The 25,768-nt window shown below is 34.6% G+C and overlaps 1 protein-coding gene across 1 annotated transcript in view; it reads left to right on the plus strand.

Moving 5' to 3' along the window:
• MYCBP2 (MYC binding protein 2) overlaps positions 1-25,768 on the plus strand; it is a 213,475-nt gene that overhangs the window by 93,266 nt on the left and 94,441 nt on the right. The window contains exons 24-42 of the mRNA XM_086620176.1: positions 73-245; positions 1,144-1,269; positions 1,375-1,502; positions 3,269-3,360; positions 4,406-4,540; positions 4,626-4,709; positions 6,285-6,381; positions 8,321-8,513; positions 9,134-9,408; positions 10,406-10,627; positions 12,296-12,487; positions 13,665-13,871; positions 14,627-14,758; positions 15,304-15,482; positions 18,291-18,433; positions 19,254-19,354; positions 20,569-20,787; positions 22,474-22,699; positions 23,039-23,157. Coding sequence (XP_086476302.1) covers positions 73-245; positions 1,144-1,269; positions 1,375-1,502; positions 3,269-3,360; positions 4,406-4,540; positions 4,626-4,709; positions 6,285-6,381; positions 8,321-8,513; positions 9,134-9,408; positions 10,406-10,627; positions 12,296-12,487; positions 13,665-13,871; positions 14,627-14,758; positions 15,304-15,482; positions 18,291-18,433; positions 19,254-19,354; positions 20,569-20,787; positions 22,474-22,699; positions 23,039-23,157 — 3,043 coding nt within the window. The remainder of the gene's footprint in view (positions 1-72; positions 246-1,143; positions 1,270-1,374; positions 1,503-3,268; positions 3,361-4,405; positions 4,541-4,625; positions 4,710-6,284; positions 6,382-8,320; positions 8,514-9,133; positions 9,409-10,405; positions 10,628-12,295; positions 12,488-13,664; positions 13,872-14,626; positions 14,759-15,303; positions 15,483-18,290; positions 18,434-19,253; positions 19,355-20,568; positions 20,788-22,473; positions 22,700-23,038; positions 23,158-25,768) is intronic.

Here is a 25,768-nt window from a genome sequence, read left to right on the forward strand (position 1 = left end):
TTTAATTATTAGATTTTTAATTTTTTTAGTAGGTGAAAGTTTTTTTTTTTACTCTGTTTTGTCTTGCTCTAGGTTTCGACCAAGTGCTAGGGAACTGTGGAGTTACAATGCAGTAGTTGCCGATTCCAGACTTCCCTCAGCTCCAGACATGCAATCCCGGTGTAGTATTTTGAGTCCAGAACTTGCTCTGCCAACAGGTTCCAAAGCACTGACCACCAGATCTCATGCAGCTTTGCACATTCTAGGTATACACTTATAGTTGACGAGTCAGAAGCTTAGAAGAAATAAAGAAACCTTACTTAATGTATAAATGGATTGTAATCTAACAGCTTTCTTACTTTTTGAGTTAAAATTTTACTTCATAATCTTTCACTGTTGCTCTTAACCCTTATGGTCTGACTGATAGGCATTATTTCTAATCAAAATAGTTATCTTCAGCCATCTTAGTGATGCTAGAGGATTTTAGAGTTCTGGTGGAACCTGTTACTAGCGTTCAGCAGACTAAAGAGACCTTCTTAGATCATCTTTTTGGACAGTCTGCAGAATAAAGTACTGTTAAGTTAACCTGGAGTCTCCAAAGCACAGGAAAAAAATATTCTTAAATAAGCTAGTTTTATTCTAAAGTAAATGCAATACCTAAAATTAGAATTTACTCCTTGCAGTTTTGTATAATGGGGCACTAAGAGTAATATGATTTTTTTTTTTGTAGTCTAAAAAGTCTACCAAAACAAAATATAATCCCACTGTATTTGTGTATAAACTGATCATATGCAATATACTCGGTGTTTTAAAGCACAGCTTTGGAAATTATTTTAGCTGAGTTGCTCACTGATTGTGATGAGTGATCAGTTCCTTGTCCTGCTCCCTTCATTGGAGAAGCTGGAAAGTAAATTTAATTGCATTTCTTTGTTATTCTGGAAAATTAATAAATTAAATGAAAACAGTCTTCAATAGCTAATCTTGAGATTCCACAGCAGTGGCCCCTGACTTAATCAAACCTATAATGATATTCAGTAAAATGTGTGGTTTAGGGACAAAGCAATTAGGTTGCTTTGATCTTTTTAACTTGTATTCGTTTCCATTTCGCTGATCATAATCAACAGTAAGAAATTTTGAGTTCTTCCTGATTTTGCTTTCTTTTAGGTTGCCTTGATACTTTGGCTGCTATGCAGGACTTAAAAATGGGTGTAGCAAATACAGAAGAGGAGACTCAAGCAGTAATGAAAGTTTATTCTAAAGAAGACTATAGTGTTGTTAACAGATTTGAAAGTATGTACACAGTAAAATTTTATAACATAAGCTGACCAGGCTTGTGGAATAAAAGACTAAGATAAACTGTATTTTTGTTGATTTTTTTTTTTTTTTTTCCTGCAGGTCATGGAGGAGGCTGGGGTTATTCGGCCCACTCAGTAGAAGCTATCCGTTTCTGTGCCGATACGGATATTTTGTTAGGTGGTCTTGGTCTTTTTGGAGGTAGAGGTGAATACACGGCTAAAATAAAGGTAAGTTTTTTGGTTTTGTTTTAAACAATGGTATGCCTCAAAATCAGAACTCTAGAAATGCCACCTAAAACCGTGATTGATTTTATTTCTTGATGAATAAGTGTTTTACTATATATTAAAAGCATTAGTAATAGAACTAGAAGAAGGCTTCTTGGTGAGAAGTAATGAACCTTACATAGGTAATGTGGGTGAAGCAGAGATCTGAGAATTACAGTTCTTGTCAAGAATTGGCCCGTTCTTGCCTTTACTAAATGCTATGCCATCTTACGGAGCAGATACGACAGTGGGTATGGCAGTGATCTGTTGACACAAAGCTCAGAGGTCCACCTGCAGAAAATTGATGTTGTGGGCTTCCTGTTAGAATCACGTCCTATGTCAGAATACATGAGGGACTGCTTCTCAAAAACAGATAAAGAGTGCTTATCAGTAGCGGGAATTCCTTTGGTACCAGCTGAGCCATTACTTCCCACTGTCCCTGCTGCCTTCTTTCTCAGACTGCTTGCTGGATAGCTTCTCAGCTGGAATTCTTTAACTGAGAGTGAATAACACCAAACATACTTAACTCTGCATTGTGCCAAATGTAAGGATGATTAGGGCTGGAGCATGTATGCTGATTTAAAATTAATAAATAAACTTGGTTTTGAATAAAAAGCTCACATAAACACACAGGGTGATAACAGAGCTCTGGTTTCTGATAAGTAGCTTCTGTTCCTGCATTTAATAAGGATTTCAGAAACTCCCTGAAAAACATTGTAAAGGAAGGGTCTAATATCTGTCTGAGATATAGATTAGATTTGTATATTCAGAATATGTTATTGTTACTTGTTATTTAGTGGATTATTGAGGTGTTTTTTCTATTTTCAGATGAATAGGTGTTAAGGTTTGTTTTAGAGAAATGGATGGCATGCACTTAGCACTAACATTTGCGTAAGAAAACAGGAGATCCAAAATAAGCAGTTGTACTTTATTCTACTTTAATGCTATGACTGAGAATTGCAAATGATTAAGGAAAGCCAAGAAACTTAACAGGAAAAAGAAAAAGCATGAATAATGTTGAAATACTAAAGGTAGTAACCCTCTGAAAGCATTCTAGAATTATTTTTTCAATTTACTTCTGGTTGTCTAGGATTAGCTTATATCCAGGGTAAGATTTGCCAGTCCTACCACAGATAAACTATGTATTAAATAGGTGTTTGCAAGAGAAGTCATAGACATGTATTTGTGGTCCTTTCCCAAACTGATTAAACTGTAGAAGTGATTTTTAACTGAGTGAGAAACCCAAGTTCTTTTGAAAAAAGTATCATCTCCTAGTTTTCAACTGTTTATGACACTATTGTCTAGCTCTGCTAAATAGTCAAGCTGTCCCTTTCCAGAAAAGTTGCGTGTATCTTCAGTGCATTTCAATCTGTGATGGAAAGCCTGCACCTTCTACCTGACTTTGCCTTTTTAGATGCTCTGCATTTCACTTACCTGCAAGATTTAGGGAGTTTCTCCACTTAAGAATATATCTGGGCGTAAGGCTGGGAGGTCAGTGTCAATTGCTGTGTTTTAACAGTTAATGATATTGTAAAATCCTGAATTCCGATGAGAATTTCCCTGTCAGTGATAGTAACAGCAATTACTGTTGCAATAGTAACTAGCAATTACTTTTGAGAAGGTGGGAAAGAATAGTAGTAGACAGTATCCAGAACGCCAGACAGGAAAAAGTGGTGTTGTGAAGTTTCCAACAGCTAAAACATATTTTTACCTTTTTCTTACTCGACCAGTTGTTTGAATTGGGTCCAGATGGGGGAGACCATGAGACTGATGGAGACCTTCTTGCTGAAACAGATGTCTTAGCGTATGATTGTGCTGCTAGGTAAGAAGTTTCCTTACCTACTTCTACCTACTTCTTGATCTTTATTTTTACTTTCTTTATACACATTTTAAAGTGACTTGAGATCATCATCAATGGAGATGATCTACATCATTAGAGTTTGTAGCAAGTGATGTAAAATTTAAACTCAAACAAAATGTGTTGGCTAAAGTAGTAAAACATCAAATATTTCACTAAGCCATTATGGTACTAAATTAAAAGAAAGAAAAAATCTCACACTTGCTCTCATATAAATCAAAGTCAAATCCTATATTTCTATGGTGAAACAAAACATGGCAGCAGCTCCTTTGAATGCTTCTATCAAAAGGATGCTTTCAATGGGTATTTGCATTAAGCAACTCATCATTAAATTATCGTAACCAAAATAAGAGTTATTGTGTTTCAGCTCATTAGAATGCAAGCAGTTTTTGCTTGAAAGATTTTGTGCATGTGGACGGGGTTAGCCATGTTTTTAGCTGCTTTTTCGTTCCCTGTTACGAAACAATTCAATGTTCAAATCATCCATGCCTAATTCTGTTAGGTTTAATTCCTATGTATGTATATTCTATTACTTTCTTTAATATTCCTATGTATATGTATTCTATTACTTTCTTTAATATTAATGTGTAATTCTTAAGAATTTATGTATAAACTCATCATTTACAAAAATGTACCCAGAATTTTCTGAAATTGAGTTAAGAGTATAACTTAATACTTTACTTGCAGTATTATGTATTAAATGTAATTGGGTTTATGTGTGTTAACTTAATCTCTCCTTACTCTATCTGGCATTTGATATCTGATTGTTTCAAAATTCAAGATCAAGCTAGATGTAGGCATTTGCAGGTCCTTCTGAGTTATTATTTTTTTTAATTACGACAATATTTTTCAATAAAGTACTTTTAAATGTTGAATATAAATAGATCCTTGAGATGAATAACTTAATTCCATTAATTTTCAATTTTCTTTTATATGCAGGGTATAATTTGTTAAAGATTAGTCTAAAAACTAATTCACATGTATCTTTTTCAAAATTTAATTCTCCCAGAGAGAAGTATGCAATGATGTTTGATGAACCAGTACTCCTACAAGCTGGCTGGTGGTATGTAGCCTGGGCAAGAGTGTCAGGACCTAGCAGTGATTGTGGATCTCATGGACAGGCCTCTATTACTACGGATGATGGGTAATTTATCCTTCTTCTATATTTTTTAACGCAAAAGAAGAGATCTAATATTGCTTGAATAATAACAGAACTATTTCTCTTTCAGTGTTGTATTTCAGTTTAAAAGTTCCAAGAAATCAAATAATGGTACAGATGTTAATGCTGGGCAGATCCCGCAGTTACTATACAGGTAATATTTTGACCTCTATTTAGAACAATTTATTGACATGTTTTTTAAAAAGAGGCCCTGTTAAAGTAAGCGTGTGTTTCATGAACTTATTGTTGTATTAAGCTAAGGATATCACTATCTGAAAAAGTTAGGGAAAATTTAGTGTCTTTGAGAAAAGTAATAAATTCGTTATACCAACATTTATTTCTTTGCAGTTTTTCTTTAAGAGGTCATTCTTCATATGTTATGTTCTGAGACCTTCATTTAGTTCTGTAGAGCCTCATGATTTCCTCTAACACGCTAGTTTCTTTGCTAGTTGGGAAGTATTCTATTTAGGAGGCCTCATGAGATTATTTTAATTAGGAAAAAAAACAACAAATAAAAACAAATGGTGTTTTACAATAACTTACCCTTAATTTATTATTCCCATGGTAAATTATGTAACTGTTTTAAAAAGCAAGAACTCTTTCTCTGTATTGCCAATATATTTTTCAAATTTCCTCAGATATATACGAGACCTAATTTTTATATTTTATCTATATACATATTTCCCCCTGCTCACACTTTGATTTGAAAACTTGGAATTTTTTCATACCAGTTCTCTTGCTACATCCTTTCTAAGAATGTCCTTTTCAGGGTCCCTTACCAGAACTGCTCATGTTTACAGGTTAAGCTTTGTGCCCATAGACCTCTGTCTCTCCAGAAGAACTTTTCTTTTTCACTGATGCACTTAAAGTTCTGGCATAACCTATTAATCATTTGGGTAATTTCTATGGAAAGATGGCTGTAGCCAAAGACAAACAAGCCTTGGGGCCTCTGAAGGAAGGATATGGCCGAAGAGCCATGAGTGGCACAAAAGGAAAGGTGCGCAGTAACAGTTACTGCCTGTATTGGGTTTACTTTTATTGTGAGGGACTTTAGGACCCACTCTTGGATATTTTGATTCTAAACAATATTCCATATACGTCAGAGTTACAAATATAATAAGGACTCAGTAACCAAAAGATAAAAATACTTCTTTACTAGGAGCCAGAATTCTTCAAGATGTTGTCATCCTTTGTTCCTCTTCTTTCTCTTTCCTATTGTCCAAAATTTTTTGTCTTTTGGATTGCAGTTTGATTGGAATTGAAGCAATAAAGATATGCTTAAACTTGCATCTGCCTGCAAGAGATATGGATTGATTTTATCTCCACAAATACTAATAGACAAAATGGTTCTGAGTGCTTGTTATGCCTTGGTATCTCAAAGTGAAAATGAACATGTTCCCTAGACATACCAATAAACTAGTGTTCTTTGAGGAGTAACATTTTGAGTCTTAAAAATGTCGTCTAAATAAATACAGTAAATGCTTGTAATAACGTAATATGTAATTAGATCTCAGCTTTATTATCAATTGTCACAATTCTGCCAGTTAAACAGAATTCAAGGTATTTGATTGCTGGTCTAGAAGGATTAGAAACTAGAGGACATTACACTGAAATTGAACGTTTTTTTGGATCATTAACAAGGTTTTCTTCCACTTCTGTTCCACTCGAATAATACAAACAGTAAAAACTTGATGTAGATTTCAAGTCAGTTCTTAAATTGTTCTTCCAGGCTGCCAACAAGTGATGGCAGTGCGTCCAAAGGAAAACAGCAAACCAGTGAACCTGTGCATATTTTAAAGAGATCTTTTGCCAGAACTGTCTCAGTGGTGAGTACTATCAAGAAACTTCTGTGTTTCCTGCAAGTTCGTTCATGCTTTGAAAACTGAAAGACATGCATGTGGAAATGACTAATGACTTTTTTCTGGCTGCTTTATCAAACAGAAGTTAGGTACACAGTTGTATAGAACATTGTAATTTTTTACTTTTTCTGAAGATTTTAGCTTAGGTTTAAATTTTTATCTAAGCTTGATATTGACCTGAATTTGTTTGAGGTTTAGCTTATTTTTCATGTGTAAGCTACTTAGTTTGGAGAATTTTTGGGGAGATGTGGGGTTGAGTTCATACTTAATCGTAGAATCATAGAATGGTTGTATTCAATGTACAAGCCTTTCACAGAATGTTAGGGATTGGAAGGGACCTCAAAGGATCATCTAGTCCAATCCCCCTTTCTCCCTGCCAAGATTAATATTAGCATGCTTTTTAGAGTTTTGAGGGAGCTTTACATTATACTCTCTTCCATGGCTTTTAAATTACTGTCATTAATTAGTCATTGGTGATATTCATCTTCTTCTTGGATGCATTCCAATATACATTGAGGATCAGACAGCATTTAATTAAACTTTGATAAATTGAGTAAGGAGTATTAATAGGCACAGTGAACTGCAACTATTAATAGAAGATAGTCTGCAGTTCTTCGCATACAAGTTAGTCAAATTTTGAGGAATACTTAATTAAGTTGAAATGCGATGTTATCATGCAAGATAAGGCCAATTCTGTCTTTGTTTTTGAAGTGCAGTCCTTTCCTTATCTGTTACAAGCAATGATTACTTCATTTTCAGTTCCATCCTGGTTTATATTTTATACTGTATTACAAATACTGTCAGTAGTCTCTACTGATAGTTACGTTGAAGTTACTGCCTCCATATGGACACTCAGTCTGATTTCCTTAACCAACTTGCTTGCTTTCATTTATGTATTTTCCATTTCTTCAGTATTCTCTAATGACTGGGATGATCTTCTCCTGTTCAGGTTTCTTCTAGAAATATTATCTACACAATTCACATTTTTAGTAATCATATTGTTGACATATGAATAGCTATTCTTAATATACATTTGCTTAAAAATATTTGCATTAAGCTATAAGTTCCTATGGCTTTTAGTACTTCACATTGTATCCAGCCTCTTCATTACCTTGCTGCTCTTATCCCAATTCAGATCCATGGTGAGGAATAAGAGGAGAGTTTGGGCTTTTTAGAGCATTAGATATTTTATAACTAACTTTTAACAATCAGCTTGATTGTTGCAGCTTGAAGGCATACCTGCAGCTTGAAGATATTCATTGTAAAATACTTGGGGTTTGCCTTCTGAGATATAACTTTATGAAATTACCACAAACCAACCACATCTAATAATAATGGAGACATATATTTGGACAAGCCTTTTTAAATCCTCAAATTTCTTGTGGATATCATATGCTTCTGTTGAACTTTCAAGTAGTGTAAATATGATCTAGTTCCCATGATCTTGCAGATCATAACTGTTAAAAATCAAAGCAAAGACAGCCCTGATAAGTCTTTACTGTTGTGACAAGAATATATTCTGTTAAAAGTAGGTATTACACTATTCATGTGTGGACGAAGCAAGTAAAATTTACTGAAAAGTGTCTGTATTACAGGTGAATATAAACAGTTCTTAGTTCTTAAATAACTGAGACACTTCCACACACATAATACTATGACATATGTTATAAATAACTTTTAACATGATGTTACAGTGAAGCATTCCCTATGTTCTTAGTGATCTTTTTTCATTCTCAAGCAAACAGGATTTGCATGTGGTATAGTAGATGTGTATAGACGTAAATGTCTTCTCATAGTAAACAGGAATATAGATGCTATTTGCTTTTCATCTTATTCTGGTGCTGAAAGTTCGCTTTTTGTTTTTAACACAAAATATGTCTTCTGTATCCTTCATACCCTGAAATAGGAATGCTTTGAATCTTTATTGAGCATTCTTCACTGGAGCTGGACAACACTGGTGCTGGGAGTTGAAGAACTTCGTGGACTCAAAGGATTCCAATACACTGCTACTCTTTTAGATTTAGAAAGATTGCGTTTTGTGGGCACTTGCTGCCTGAGGTTGCTGAGGGTCTACACCTGTGAAATATATCCAATATCAGGTATTCCTCTTAATTCACTTGTGTTGTATTCATCAGCAAATAATAATCTACAAGACATTCAAAATTTGATCTAAGTATTCATGTAGGGTGTTCTATAAAATAGAATTGCATATACAGATAGTTTTACTGAAGCAATTAAGAGGCTTGCTGTCAGAAGTGGAGTATTTGCAGTTGTCTGCATAACCAAATATCCAACACCACATGTTTACACTGTAACTTGTGTGTATTTTAAAGTTAATTTCTTGTTTGGCTTGACAGTTGAGTTCCTTTGGATTATTTGTATGTTCTTTTTTCTCATTTCTGTATTATTAGCTGCTTTAGTGGTAAGTACAATTTAAATTTGAAAGATAGTATCTGGTTTTCATGCCTGTAGTTTAACAATGCTCATATTAAAATGCAGCATACATTATGAAAGACTGGAAAATTGGAAGTTTCTGGTGTTCAGGTTTCTTTGATGTAGTTTAAGACCCTTCACTGTTTCCTTTTGAAATTAACTTCTTTAAATGTAGATTCATCAATGTTGCTAAATTGTTGGCTTATTTACATGTAAAATGCGTATTTTAATATGAAAATGTTTCGTTTATTGTACATTCAATGGTCCTTTTTGTGTAACCTTATAGCTACAGCTAAGGCAGTTGTAGAAGAAACCAGCAAACTAGCAGATTGCATTGGAAAAACTAGGACCTTGCTGAGAAAAATTTTATCTGAAGGAGTTGATCATTGCATGGTGAAGTTGGACAACGATCCACAAGGATACCTCAGTCAGCCTCTCAGTCTTTTAGAAGCTGTTCTTCAGGAATGCCATAATACGTTCACAGCTTGCTTTCATTCGTTTTATCCAACACCAGCTCTCCAGTGGGCATGTCTTTGTGACTTGCTGAACTGTTTGGACCAGGTACGTTAAAATGGTGCAAGTGAATATTACAACTTAGCTGTAATTACAAATTACATTTTGCCCTTTTGCTCAAAGAGAAGCCAAGCGGTATTTAAAACCTTTATTCGTTTTTTGTGTTTATCCTGCTTTGTGACTTGAACTCAGCTGTGGTTTCGTTTTTTTTAATGATTGGGTTTTGGTTTTTGTTTTGTTTTGTGGTTGTTTTTTTCTTAAGAAAAATAAAAATGTCCAAGTTCAACAAGAGCTAGGAACTTCTGTCTCCCTTAGCAGTAAGATTCTTTTTGGGACAAGGAAGAAAATTTGTGGTGCTGGTAACTGTCAGCACCTGCTTTTTCAGTGTTGAGGCTGTGCCTTACATGATTACTTTTACTGCACGTTGCTTGGGAGCATACACGTGGCATTTTTTATATTCCTCACTGATACTTGAATAATTTTTCATTATTAAATGTTACAACAGTGCTCTAATCCAGCAAAGTACATGAGAAGCTGGCAATATTATTCTATAATCAACAACTTTCTTCTAAGTGTCTTGCTTAATGTGAATGAGAATCCTACATCTAAACAGTGTAGTTGCTTGCTTGCATTGATTGCAGTGAGATGTAAGCAATCTGCTTCTTGGCATGAGATTTCATTTGGCATATAAAAATTTAAGGAAGAATCAGTTCTTTAATATACTATTCTAATTAAATTGTTTGATTAATTATACAAGTGCTTTGTCTTCAAAGGGTGCGATAATTTCAAAAATAATTTTAAATGGTTTTATTATTTTATAACATGTCAGCCAACAAATTTTAATTACTTCAATTTGAAAGATCTAAATGGAAGCTCATGAGAGAAGATAACGTAAAATTCACAGGAAAGCAAACAGTAAATGAACTTTATTGAATTTATTTTTATAATTGCTATAGAACCAGAAGGTTCCTTTCAAAAGTAATTTCTCCTACATTTACTTTGAATGCAACAGTGCCATTCTATTCATTTCTTTTAATGTTTTTAGGACATCCAGGAAGCAAACTTCAAAACCTCCAGTAGCCGGCTTCTTGCTGCTGTTATGTCTGCTCTCTGCCACACCTCAGTCAAACTGACCTCCATCTTTCCGATCGCCTATGATGGAGAGGCGTTGCTGCGATCAATGGTCAAACAAGTCAGCACTGAGAACGACTCTGCTCTGGCCCATCGTTTTCCTCTTTTGGTTGCACACATGGAAAAACTCAGTCAGGTTAGGATATATTCTAAAAATGTAACAAGTTTTTTTTTACTTTGCAACAGAAAACAGTTATGTAAGTTTACGTTTTAGCTTTATAAGGATGTAGCTGAATTCGCCTGAGTGTTTTCTTTCTGAAAGGCTTTTTTCAGAAACTTGCTATTTTATCCAATTTTCATCGTTTATTCTGAAACATTCCAATTATTTCTTTTTTGGAGAATGTCTGAGCAAAAATTAATCTTACTTGTTTTGAAATATTAAATTGGCAGAAATACAGTTTAGAGCTGTCTTCTATTGCATAGTGTTTTCTGCAATAGTTCTTCAACTTTTTCACATGCTCACAAGAATATACATGTGGATAGATTCAGTGTTTTACAGCTTTGGTAAGAAAAAGTCATATCTCAAACTGGAGTTTTTAAAGGAGTCAACTAGCAGGTGGACAAGTGTAATCCAGTTCATATAGTTCTATCAAGGGTTATAAAACAATTTCCCAACCATGGGCTCTCGCATGCTGTATTTTTGCAGTTCTATTATTCCAGAATAGATTTACAGGAATGAAAAGGGTAAAGGCGATAATCAAAGATATGGAACTATGAAGTAGTATTTTTCAGTTTAGAAGACGAGAGGTAAGGTCTTATGAAATTGTGGATGATGCATGAAAAGTAAATGGAAGATAATTGTTGAGTGTTCGATACCAAAACTTTTGAGCAACCAGAGACCTTAGTGAAAGGTAAGTTCAAAAGGTAGCTGCTCTTCATAAAATACGCAGTTAAGCTGTGGAACATTTTCCTGCAGGCCATTGTTATGCTAGAAGTTTTCAAGGACTTAAAAAGCACCCACACAAGTTGATGAAGAAAAAATTGACCAAAAGCCACTAAATGTAAAGCTAATATTTCACTCTCGGATACAGCTCCCTCTTAACTGCTAAAGATAGAAAAAGTTCTGTGCATGTATCTGTACAGGTTGGTTTGATCTGATTTTCTTTGCTATCTGTTCACTACTAGGATATTTCTGGGTGACAAAATGGTGAGAAAGACAAACCTTTGATTTCTATCAATAGAGCTTGTTTTATTTTATTTTTCCGTCTTTGGAATGACTTCAGTGTGGATGGCTGCTTTGAAAAACAGTGGATGTCACTGCTAGGTGGAAGCACAGTAGGTGCCTAAGCTTAGATTTGCTTCATAGTCTTCATTCAGTAAAGAAAATCATCCTACCACTGGTTTAATCTTACCTGTTTGCACAGAAGATTCTCTTTGCTAACATCAAAGCTAACATCTGTGTTTCTTTCTAGACAATGGGGAAGACAATGATACGAATAGTTCCATAGATAGCTATATCTCTGTTAAATTCTAACATACGCTTATAAATAGTATGGCAAGGAGGGCTGTAAGAAAAGCTCCCTCCTGAAAAGGACATTTATATGTCTTTGTAATGCAATAGGTAAAGTCAACACCACCTCATTCTGGAAATTAAGAATATTAAATCAGTTTTTTGACAAAGAATTCGTATTATGATAGCTTTGAGAATTTTTAGGTTTTGGTTTTTTTAACTTCTAGACATTTCTTATTTTTAAGAAGGCACTGATTTTTCAATTACCTAAATGCTTATAATATGTGAAAAGCAAACTTTTTTTTTATTTACTTAAGAACAACGTCATTTTTAATTTTTCTTTTTATAATGCAGAGTGAAGAAAATGTTTCAGGGATGACAAGCTTTCGGGAAGTGCTGGAGAAGATGTTGGTCATTGTTGTTTTGCCGGTCCGGAACAGCCTTAGACGAGAAAATGAACTTTTCTCTTCACACCTAGTTTCTAATACCTGTGGGTTGCTTGCTAGTATTGTGAGTGAGCTTACAGCATCGGCATTGGGATCTGAGGTAAAGCTTCTATAAAATCCTTCCTAGAAGTCTTTCAGGACAGGTATATTATGAATATGATACGGGCTGTGACAGCAATTATATAGGTGTGCGGATCTTTCATAAATGCTGGAGTTCTCAGTAGCATTCAGATGTTGAACAGTTTTAAAAGCATGTGTACACTGTATTAGAGCAACACTATTGTTAATTAGCTATTTCATTATGGCTGAAGAATACTTTGTGAATTGCTTAAAGAATGTCAATTTTGTTCGGAGTGCCTTTCTTTTTACATGCATGTTTCTGCACGTAAGCATTCAAAATGTATTTGTTCAGTGCTTACCAGAGGCAATGCCACATCCCTGAGCATCTCTGTGCCTCTGATGGTGTCACGGGTGCCTCATGAGTTCTAACCCTATCTGCTCTTGATTATCTGTTAGAATTTGTCGTGCACTTTGTTTATACATTGTGCCTTCCTCCTTTATATGGAAGATATTCCTTACACATATCTTCCTTTGTGTATTCAATGTTATATAATGTATGCATTACATTTTTATGTATTTTTGAGGTTTCATTAGAGTTTTTTCCGGTTTATTTGCTTTGTATTCAAAGTTGAGAGCGGTACTGAGTTCAGCGTTTTAAAATACAGAGATTCATTATCACAGAAGTTCCCATTTATGACACTATAATGTCGTTAAATGATAGAAACTTATTTGATTTTATTAAAAGCATGTCACAGTTTGCATAGTATCAGCAGATGGTTTTTTCCACTGAAAGAACCCAACTTTTGATAGCATCTTGATTAAAGAGATTTTTACTGTTATGTAAGATCTGTGTCTTTCCTCTGATCATGGACTTACCTAAGGCAGAAATATGTAACTCTTCTTCTTGAAGCACAGTTAAACTATCCTTCATGCTAAGTCATCCTATGAAACACATATTTAAATACTTGAAAAAGTTACGAATCAGATTCCTAATTATTCCTGGTTCATTCTTAATTACCAGAAATTTTTTCCTTTTTTCTTTTTAACCAGTATTGAATAGAAGCCCCTGTAGTGACATCTGTTGTATTTCATCAATTGACTGTTAAAATTTTCCCAGTTGAAAATCCGGGAATTTAATTCACTTAACTTTGCTTTATTAAAGTTATCTAGTGTTTAGCCATTAATGTTTTCTTTTCCTGGTATTTAACTTTTTACAGGTTGATGGGCTGAACTCTCTCCATTCTGTCAAATCCACTCCAAACCGATTTACTAAAACGAGTCAGGGAAGAAGCTGGAATACTGGAAATGGATCCCCCGATGCAATATGTTTCTCTGTTGACAAAGCTGGTGTAGTTGTAGTCGGATTTTCTGTTTATGGTGGTGGGGGAATTCATGAGTATGAGCTGGAAGTACTAGTTGATGATGTAAGTACTAATTAGAAAAAACAATTTGAACAAAAGTAACCTCAGTTTTTCAGAATGTGTTTTATAATGTAATATTGTAATATTCTTATACAGTCTAGGCTACCAGTGCAACAGTGCGGGAGTGGGTTTTTTGTTTCCTTATGGTGATGGGTTTTGTGGTATTGCAGCTACATACCATATCCAGTAGGATCTTACTTGCTTATGGTTTTGAAACCTTACTGTATTACAAATACTTTTTGAAGTTTAGTGGACTTTTCACTTCCTGGAGCTAAATGTACATTAGCACCAGTTATCTCTCTGCAAACTACTAAGGAAAATGAGAAATAAAACAGACCAACTTAAAACATTTTAAACCAAAGATTGAAGAAAAGGATAGCCTACCGGCATGGTCAGGCTATAGCTAGTTTCATGTGCAGTTGAAGTAGTCTCTTCAAAGAAGCATAAAACTGTACTGTGTGTTCTTGCAATAAAGACACACCTCTGTTCTTTTGCACCCAGTTGTTCACTTCAGGTGACTGTTCTAATCTCTTCCAAAGGGCAAGCATAGATTGCTATGGGAAATTAACCTCTCTGCTCAGTAATTTCCTTTTTAGCAGAAAGACTTCACTATTGACTCAGAACAGGCTTTTCGTCTCTGTTCTATTTGTAATGCTGTGTAACAATTCATGCAAGAAAATAAAACTTGCACAATTGTGTGAACGTGTCATTTGGTTACATTAGAAATGTATTAAAGAGGCTTTGTTTCTTTGAATCAGAGTGATCATACTGGAGATTCAACTCATTCTCATAGATGGACATCTCTAGAGTTGGTTAAAGGAACTTACACCACAGATGATTCTCCCAGTGATATAGCTGAAATCAGACTTGACAAGGTTGTGCCATTGAAGGTAAATAAAAGAAGTGCACATCTGTAGGTTTCATGTGACTTCTTTAGATAACAAAAATCAGGCTATTCAATGTAAATTGGTTTTTTTATGTACACACTTACAAATTAATCCTGATATGGTTGCTTTATAAATTTACAGTTTCACCCTGTAACTGAAAAGTTCAAATCCCAGCAGCAAAAAGAAACTAAATCTTAATTTTTAAAATAGGGTAAGATAGATTGTGATTGCTTTGTAATTTAGAATATTCTTGAATGTGCAACTTTTTTGTGTGCAAATTAGTAGCTAATTTTCTTGGGTTCCTGGTTACTCTTCAAGTAATTAGAAGTAATATTTTACTTAAGTTATGGTCCATTGTTTAGGAATACAGAACAGCTTTGGCTTTTATTAAATGCTGGATCTTTTTCAGTTAGTATATTTGTAGAGTGCTTTAAAAGACTTTTTAGACTCACTGGTATAAATGTAAAATAATAGCTTTCATAATACCCCAAAGCCTAACTTGTAGACTTGTTTTATATTGCGTGCTATTTTTGGCTTTCCTTTTTAAGGAAAATGTGAAATACGCAGTTCGTTTGAGGAATTATGGAAGCCGGACTGCCAATGGAGATGGAGGAATGACTACTGTTCAGTGTCCAGACGGTGTAACATTTACATTTAGTACATGTAGTCTGAGCAGTAATGGCACAAACCAAACGCGAGGACAAATTCCACAGATTCTTTATTACAGGTTCGTGTGTGGTTGTGATCCATTTCTAAGTGAATAAAATCATCGTATTGTTATTATACCACATCTATTTTTGAGAAGTAAATATATGTGTGTGTATATATATATTTGGCAAATAATTTGATGGTTGACCTCATACAAGGTCCATTGTCCACTACTTTAAAGCTGTAATATGGGAGACTGGTAAGATGCACTACTTTGATCTCTATTTTTTCCGTAACCTAAGAGATTTTTGAGAGACTACTCACTGGAATGTTTCTTTCTCTGATTTCATTCAGTTCCTTCCTTTGTTGCCAGAAAGGATTGCACCAGGTAGTGAAGCAAGGTCTGTTCATATAGGAACTGTCTCCTCTCTTACTGTAGAGTTCTAAGATATAAAAAGAGAAATTGAAGCTGTTTGAAGAAAATCAACTGAAACATATGACTTTCCTGCAGGCTTTATTTTAGCCTTTCAGGATGTTAGTAAGAATTCGCTTAAGGTAATGCTTTTGCAGGAAGCATTGCTTTAATTTTTGAGGTGCTTACCCTGATATGCATGAAGATATGATTTTCAAAACGTGGCAGCACCTGAATGTATGAGTTACTACCATTATCTGTACGGAAAAAAAATGTGTCACACCTTTTACTGAAATCTCAATTTTTGTGATAAAAGGCTGATCAACGCTAGATCTAAGGAGTAAAAGGAGCAGGAATAGTAGTTTACTTTGATATTTAATTATGTGTGAGGTATACCTATCTAATAAAATTGAAGAGCATAAAGTAATGCTACAAAAAATGACATATTTTGGACTAACAGTCACAGGAACGTGTTGCTCTTAAAGTTTTGAAGGAAAATATGAAAAAAATTAAGTTCCTACCAAAATTATAACAGTGTATCTGAAGATACAAGATGGTTCTAAACTCTAAATAAAATATGAGGGTGGCTGTACTCAAAGATCCAGCTTGGCAATACTAGAAGTAATTGTCAAAGAATGAAATTACAGTGGTGCCTATCATGATACTTTTGTTGATTTAGTCTCCTGTAATCTTGGACATCTGTGTTTAGGGAATTCTTCCAGTATTTGGATGAATTTTATTATGAAGTATCATATTATGTAGAAAGGATGAAAGACGACAAGGAAAATGTTTATTCCCACTCCTAGAATTTCTGCTTTTATATAAGCAAAAGAGGCAATAAAGGAGAAATAACAATCTCTTTGATTTCAGAAAAGCAAAGAATATAAAACTTCAGTAAATGGAAGCTTCAGGGCATTCTGAATTTGATAATAAGCTGACATATGGCAAAAACACACCAGAGTGCTGTATTCAGATTATAACAGTCTCTTTTTATTTGTTTAAATTGTGTTAAAATTCTAAGAAGCTTTTGAAGGACCTTAATGGCACAACTCAGAGCTGTTCCAGAATAATTTGTGGTGTTTAGAAAATTTGCAGGCTGCTTCCTGTAATCACGTCTTTTGAAGTTTGCTTGGACAACAGAAGCCTAAATGCTATCTGATGGATGACTATGCTTATGGACTTAGTCAGTTTGAGGATTCCCGGTTTGATATATACTGACTTGAGGTTTTGATTTGTCTACAGCCAAGGAACAAATGTTCAGTCAACTATTATAGAACAGAGCTTGTAAGATTCACACTCTCTTTTGTTTGAAGGATGCTCAAATACAAATAGAACTTTTGCTTATGCAAGTGCCAAGAAAGGCCATACCGAAAGAAGTGTGTTAACACACTTCTGATTAGGGCAGAAAGGCTTTGGAAGGATTTCTTGGAATTGTACCCAGTTGGAATTGCACCTGCTGTCAGTCACTAATAAGTTCAAGTTAAAAAGGCTTGAGGCTGACAGCAAAACTACAATTCCAGGGCACATGGACCAAAATGAAAAAAAAAAAAATTTGAAAAAAATGAATGAAAATGAAAAAAAAAATGACTGAATGAAAAAATTTTTTCTAAGAATGGTCAATTTAAGTCATAGAGAAGGATGGATGTCCTTTTTGTCCACTGAACTGCTCCAAGTAAAGTTTTTGAGCATTCTGATGTGCCAGTCCTGGAATATTAATGTTCTGGAATGATGTTTTGCACAATCAAATCTTTCTGGACAAACGTAAGAAATCCAAAAGAGGGAAATTTTGCTTTACATGTTGACTTACGTGATTTTAGTTGTCTATGCCAAGGCTGAACTACTATCGTATTGAGGGCTTGAATTAGTTTATAATTATCATTTGACTGGCTTGAAAAGGTAAATCAAACCAAATCTTTATATACCTTATTGAAATAGTTTTGTGCAAAATGTTGTTTAGAAGAATTTGATTTGACATACAGAGTAGATTTCAAAGAAAAAAACCTATTTCTTCAAGATAAGCCTAAGATTGTATTTCAAAACCAAAATTAGTCTTTGGAATAGGGAGGGAAAATATTTTTCCCTGTTATGATACTCCAGAAATACCCATTGAAAGAGTTTTAGTCATTTCTGTGACGCGTTTAGGATTTTTCTCTTTTTATCACGGTAGATGGTTGGGCTTGGAAGAACATAACAATTAATACATTTCTGTGGTTTAAAAGGCATCTAGTCAAAAGAAACAAAAATTTAAGAAACACACTTTTCATATTTTCTGCCAAACCAAAAATAAAATGATTGCAAAGGCTAACACTGAGGCATTGCCTCCAAAATATCCTCTGTGATTTCTTTGATTGTTTCCTTTATTGCTTTATTATAAATTAATTGTTGTACTTACTCTGTGCCAAAAATCAGTCAGTCATGTTTTTTTAATATAATTTTGTATTTTGTGAACTTACTTTAACTTAATCCACCTTCCAGGAGTGAGTATGATGGAGATCTGCAATCACAGCTTTTGAACAAAGCTAATGAAGAAGATAAAAACTGTAGCAGGGCTCTTTCTGTTGTGAGCGCTGTTGTACGAGCAGCCAAAGACCTGTTGCACAGGGCTCTTGCTGTAGATGGTAAGACTTTTGAAAATTGACTTTCAAAATTTACTTTTCAAAACTTTCTTTGATAGCAAGAGATAATAGTAGAATATCAGTGATACAAAAATTGTGATGTTTCTCTTTTGCTTTCCAAAGACTATTTTTCTAACCTGTCATTACTGTAGGAGTCAAACTGAGAGTAACTTTGTCATTGAGTTGCACTTGAGATATCATAGGTGGATATCTTGCATAAATGTGCTCATTAATTTAGCAAGTATCGTATTAAACCTGGTAAGATTCTTTATTTCCAAAAGATATGCTGGGATGGGTCAGTTCCAAATTTTATGGCGTTTTGCACAGTTGTGGTAATCAGGAAGACTAGTGAATGTAATGTATTTATAAGCACTAAAACATCCATTTTTGAGAAATGTAGACATTAGCCTTAAAACTAAATTGTTTTAAGCTACTGTCTTCAGCCATTCCAGTCAAAAAGTCCAGAATATTGCATAGTGCTATAGAAATCGATTTGGAGGGCTGGGAGGAGCTGCTTGTGCTAGCTTTTTTTATACCATAGAAAGTATAAAAACAGTTTCACAAAATGGCAAAGAATGCAATAAAATTATATTCTGAGGAAGGAATTTTTTAACAGAAAACTGTATATAATGGCATGTTTATCTCAAATGAACCTTGCAGGTTTAGAATTTGACGATGTCTAGATAATGAAAATAATTTGAAGTAAAAACTAGTGTGGAAACTGGAAGTTTAACTCATAAGAAGCGAACTAGAAAAAGATGATGTGTTTTGAACCGTGGTACGTTTATTAATAATACCTGTATTTGTAATTATTTTTGTTTAGCTGAAGACATTCCAGAACTACTCAGCTCTTCCAGTCTGTTTTCAATGCTGCTTCCCCTCATAATAGCCTACATAGGACCAGTAGCAGCAGCTATTCCCAAGGTATGCTCTTCATTAGAAACTACTGAAGAAATTTAAGAATGGTATACAAGGAAAAAATCTAAAAATCTGATCATCTTGATTTCTTAAGACTCTATGAATTAGTGGTTTATATTTGACCACATGACTCATGAATTTTCCAAGAGTCAAGAATTTTAAAAACATGTCATGATTTGAAAATTACTGGGTTTTTAAACTTATATTTAAGACATTAAGAACAAAAATACCTTAAGGAAACAGAGGGAAAGATGACAGGCTTTCAACAGTAGGAAAAGACAAAAAGATGGAAGGATCTACATTTATGACTCATTGATGAATATTGGTGGGATGAAATATTTTTTATATTATGTGAGTCTTATTTTTACAATAAATAACCGAAGCAGTGGTACCTGCTCATTAAGATTATTTCTGTCAAATTTAGAGATGGGAAGATGTCAGCTATAAATAACAATATCCGTATTTTTCAGTGGCAGTCTTCCATGTGCCGTGACTGGAACACTTGAAATCTGTTATTATATTTACAAATGTCATTAGTCCTTAGCTAGTAGGCATTATTGCCTTTTATTGCTTTTTCATGAACTGTAAGCTCTCTTCTAACTTTTGTTTGAAGAAGGGTGAGGAAGGAGGACTGGCCCCTTAATCTAGCAGATTCATTTCATTAAAAATACTTCCAAATCATATTTCAAAGATTTACCTTGTTACTGTGATGAACTGGTGTTTAGAACCAAGTGTTTTGCTTTGGAAGTGTTCTTCTTTTAAAATGTTCTAAAGATTAGAGAACAATGCGATGCTTAACACTATGTGCATTAAAATATATTTAATATTGTTTTTTTAAAATATTCATGTTGTTATAAACCAGACTATAACTGGACTATGACTTCAATACGGTATTTGCTTTCTCTCGATTCAAGCTTTTTGTTTGTTAATGTTACAGCCTTTTAGTATTGGAGAAGGTGTTTCAGTGAAGGTATCTCACAGTTGCATGCAGACTTTTGTTTCAGTTTTGACAAGTCTCTAAGAGGAGTATTTGAGATTAATGTAGTGATGGCTTTTCTGTCAGGATTGTGTAGATGCAGAACTGGAAAATGACTGAATGAATTGTAATAGTGATATTCTGAGAATATCCAAAACAACCATGGCAGAGAAATGTAAGTTTGTGAGTATTGTTTTCTCCCAGTCATGAGTAATACCTCATTGCACGTGGTGTTACGTTACAGGTTGCTGTTGAGGTCTTTGGCCTCGTGCAACAGTTACTTCCTTCTGTGGCAGTCCTGAATCAGAAATATGCCCCTCCAGCTTTTAACCCAAATCAGTCTACAGACAGCACCACGGGAAACCAGCCGGAGCAAGGCCTTTCAGCTTGTACTACCTCCAACCACTACGCTGTTGTAGAAAGTGAGCATCCCTATAAACCTGCCTGCGTTACGCACTATAAGGTAAGCAGCGTTTCCAAGTGCGCGTGCAGTTTCCTAAAAGCTTTCGACGTGTGAGTTTTGATTCATCAACATTTACTGTCTGAAGAATTGCTTGAATTATCATACCATGGATGATAATTCATATGGTCTAATATGGGAGACTGTTTCCTATATTATTACCGCACTTCTTTCTGGAGAAACCTCTGTTTTTCCAGTGAGTATGATGGAAACTGTAGTGGAAATCAGTGTAGTTTTAGCTCCCTAATGCAGAAATCTACTGTAAGTCCCTAAGTTTGCTCAGTCTTAAATTTTCCTATTGTCATGCAGTTTCTTTGCTCTAACTGTACAGGTTGTAGAAGTTGGAATTCTTTGTGTACATTATGTAATCGTATCTCAGACTTTTTACCTATATGCTAAAACAATGCTTTGTGAAAATACCTAACATCAGTTCCAGTCAACTTATTATGCATTATAGTGTAGAGATCCCTATGGTGGCTGTAGCTGGTCTGTCAATTTAAATTCTTCATCAATTACTTTCACTTGAACCATGATTTGGCATTGCAGAAGTCTCTGAAGTCCTCTTAACTGTGTTAAGTCACTTTGAGTAGGATTCATTCCACCTTACATGGATGACTATTACGATAAAACTAGATTTTTCTTCAGTGGCAATAGAGAAAGAGTGTTTCTTCTAGCTGAGTGAAGGGCTACGGATAAATGCCTGAGAGAGAAATCCTGTGTTTCCATTGTTGAAATAGAGAGTTCTGCAGTCGCATTGATTCCACAACTGTAAATTCAGAGGTAGCAAACCTGGAATCAAGTAAGAGCTGGAGAAGGTCATTAATTACTATTCCACTTGCTTGTCCTGTGAGACAGCAAGACATCCACCACAGAAAATGTAGTTATCATATGATCTTCCTGAAGCAATGATGCTGATTATTGTTCTAAAAGTTATGGAGCTTATCTAAAGCCTTGTGCTTAGTTGTTACTGCTTTTAAATTTCTGTAGCTATATGCTGTCATACTGCAATTCGTATTCACAAATGTGGTTCTGCTGCTGCATACTTTTCTAGGGTTGTACAAAACAGATATGGAGTGTGTTCATTGCAGTTTGCATTTAAAAGTATTTGAGAGTTAAGTGCTTGTATCAGTAGTTGTTTGTGGTTGTTTTGTTTAATGATCCTGTGCAGAGTTCTTAAAACAATCACAAATGGTATCACAAGTGCAAATACTTAATCATAGAATCATAGAATGGTTAGGGTTGGAAGGGACCTCAAAGATCATGTAGTTCCACCCCCCCTGCCATGGGCAGGGAAATCCTCCACTACACCAGGTTGCCCAAAGCCTCATCCAACCTGGCCTTGAACACCTCCAGGGATGGGGCATCCACAACTTCTCTGGGCAACCTGTTCCAGTACCTCACCACCCTCAATGTAAAGAATTTCTTTCTTATATCTAACCTTAATCTCAACATAAATTGTAATACATGATTACAATTCAGTAAGGTATAAAGCATTTCAGGTGTATCTGAATTGCAAAGAATAAATTAGGTTAATATTAAAGCATATCAAAACAACTGTACAGAATTGCATCATAGAATCACTTTCATAGCCTAAAAAGTTAGAACCAAAGGGAAATGAAGAATTAAATGCATTAAAAAAACTAACCACCCCCAAAACCTGCACATAATTAGACTACTGTTTTGTTTTAGGTGACTTTTCCTGAATGTGTCAGGTGGATAACAATAGAGTTCGACACTCAGTGTGGCACCGCCCAATCAGAGGATGTTCTTCGTTTACTAATTCCTGTCAGAATTGCACAGAGTCTGGGATTTGGACCAAAGCATGCTTCTGTTCATGAAAACCTTAATTCATGGATAGAACTGAAAAAATTCTCTGGATCTTCAGGATGGCCTACCATGGTATTAGTATTGCCAGGTAATAAATACATACTGCAACAATTTCTAGTAATGTGAATTATTAAAATAATGAAAGAAAGTTTGATTATTTTTTTTATTGCAAAATTATCTTAGAAAACAAAGTTGAAGAAATGTCTTCATCCAAGCTGGCACGAACTCATTATGAGCTATTGGTTGTGTATCAGTTGATTATATTTGGTTTCTTGTTTGAAGTGTTGATCTATGTGTTATTCATGGGTTTACTTTACATGTTACATATAAAGACTAGGTTTCGTATATGCTTATGTAAAGAAACATACAAAAAAAGGAGAAATATTAATTTTATTTAAAAAAAAAAAATTTTTTTTCTTCCTGTAAGGAAATGAAGCTCTTTTTTCTCTGGAGACTGCCTCAGACTATGTGAAAGATGAAAAAGCTTGTTTTTATGGTTTCAAGTGTTATGCGATTGGATATGAATTTAGTCCAGGATCTGATGAGGTAAGGAAAAAGTGAAATGACTACAATTGCTGGACTTTTTAATTCTCTCCTATAAGGCTGTTTTTTTGGTAAAAATATTTGTATTTCCACTTGTGAGTAAATAAAATTAGCAAAATATTATTCAATTAATTTCTTACAAGTGTTTAATATTTTTTTGCTACAGACAGTATTTGCTTGGAATTTTTTAAGCTGAATATTATCAGAATAGCTTTTTGTTTAGTTTGGGTTTTTTTAACAACTCTGAAAGTCTGCAAATACATAGCATGATTTTATCTCGTATGTCAATGGGATATGAAATTTCCTAGAATTCTGACCTAGTCTTTCATTATAAATCTAAAGGATTGAGGCTTTCCGATACAATGATTAGTATTTTACTGTCATTGCCAATTATGGGATGATAAACTGGCATTATTTTTCCAGAGTTCACTCATACTAGAATTCTCAGACTCCCTGGAAATGCTGTGCTCATTTATGCTACCTGAGATTTTGCACAGTGGTCACCTCATCTTGCCTTTTTAAGGACATGAGTCGTTTCCACCACTGTTTCTTTGTTGCAAAGGGAAAATAAAATTTCTTTGTGTCCTTGGACCAATGCTTTGACTTATTTTAAGAGATCGCTGAAAATACTTAATATGTCTTATAACAATTCCTGAAAAATAGCCGTTCCCTTATTTTGGGAGTCTTTGGGCCTATTGCTTCATGTGACCTTCACAAGGTTTGCATCTTGCTTACACTACAACCCTCACAGAAGATTTATGTCATCTTTTTCCTGGATTCTGCTCAAGATAAGTCATGTCTTCAGGTTTTCAAAACGTGAGATTTTTTTGGAATTTCATAACGTATCAGATAAGAAAACATACTAGAAATTAACTATGATGGTCTCATTGGCTTGCAGCAAATCAGATTTATAAAGCCTACAGATAATCTAACTAGTCTATATTTGAGTAGTAATAATAATCATTTTTGCCTAAGCAGAAACATAGATGCAGGTTTATATATGTCATGAACTTTTTTAAAGCATTTACAAACAAAGCTACTGGCAGGTTTTTAACACTCAGTGCTAAAACATGCTAGCCAATGTGTTAATTATATCATCTAAAGAAAGTTGAAAGTAATTGTTTTCAAACATACTTTTTGTAGCCCAAACGCTCTCAGTTAAAGTTCTATAAATAGAAAAGCAAGTTTTACAGTGTTTAAGCTACCTTGCATCTCAGGACTAAAAGCCTCCATAAGTAACTTAACTTAAGTAATTGGACACATAATGCAAGTTTCTTGTTTGTTTGGGAACTTTGTGATGACAATTTTCCGAAGTGTTACCGTTGGTAGAAAAAGCAGCTCTGGTGACCGCTGTTTTCTCTAGCTTAAAGGAATAAAGTATCAGTAAGACTTAATTTAAGTCTATGGGATTAATTTTTGCACATCTGATTCTCCCTCCTTCCAACAGACAAGCTGCTGGTACTGTTCCCTAGCTATAGTGTATTGAATGATATTCATTGTTAGGGAGGTCTCAGCAAAAACCAAAAGATGTCATTGAGTGTGAGCAAGTGCATCAAAGAACCGGGTGTAGCTGAGCTATTAAACTTTGTTTAAATCTAGGATTTTCGCAAAAATGGTAGATTTAATCTTTGAGTGAGGTCAAAACATGCAAAAACTGACTTCTGCATAAAGGGTGCTCACACAGCAGAGATCTGTCTGGAGGTTAATTTAAAATGCATTTTGAAGATTTTTTCAGTCTGCTTGGGAGTCTGAGAATACAAGGCTAGGGTTACTGATTTTGGAGGCTCTTTACAAAAGAAAGATGATTTTTTTATTATATTTTTTTACATAGTCTATCTATGGCCAATTTCTGTAAGTCTGCCTAGAAAAATCCATTAGATGGAGGTTTCCCATCTCCCTCACTGTTTTTTAGTGAGTTTTTTGTTTTGGGCTTTTTCCTCCATGAGAGACATCTGTCAGGGGTGTGCTGAACCGCTCACAAATTTTTTTAAAATTTAAAGTTGCTGTTAGAGTCAACACCTTTTTGTGAGGAAAGTCAAAGAGATTGTGCCTGCACGTAGCTGGGTCAAGCTGAAAGGAAAGTATCAAATGCATTTCTTTATGGTTTAAAAAGTAGCTACAGCCTAGCTATACTGCTCTTCTCACCTAGCCTCCTTCATGGTCTGTTCTTTTTCTGTGATTTTTTTTTTTTTTTCCTTGTGAACAGAGATGAAAAATACTAATGGAGAGACTCTCATATGTTTTCAGTGACAAGTCAGGGTGAGGAGGAGTCTTCTCATTCACTAGAACAGCATCGTCAATGAAAAGAAATAACTTTCCAGGGCAAATAGAAGGGAGAAACTGTCAAGGGCATTGCCTAGGATTTATAACTGAGAAAGGGAAATTATGGAATCTTTCTCCTGTCCTTTCCTCTCCAAATAGAGAAAGGGAAGAGTGGAAAATAGTTATGAACAGTACTACATCTAAACCTCTAAACAAGATGGGAATGTGAGCTTGTGTGGTATGTGTATATGTACAGCTTAGAACAGGCATTGCTTTGCCCCATCCGAGTATGTATTGGTAGGGTTTTTTGTATTAGGAAGTTCTCTTTCTGTTTAACGTTCCAGATAAAAGA

Source organism: Tauraco erythrolophus, chromosome 1, assembly GCF_009769465.1.
Source record: "Tauraco erythrolophus isolate bTauEry1 chromosome 1, bTauEry1.pri, whole genome shotgun sequence".
In the NCBI taxonomy this organism is placed as follows: domain Eukaryota; kingdom Metazoa; phylum Chordata; class Aves; order Musophagiformes; family Musophagidae; genus Tauraco; species Tauraco erythrolophus.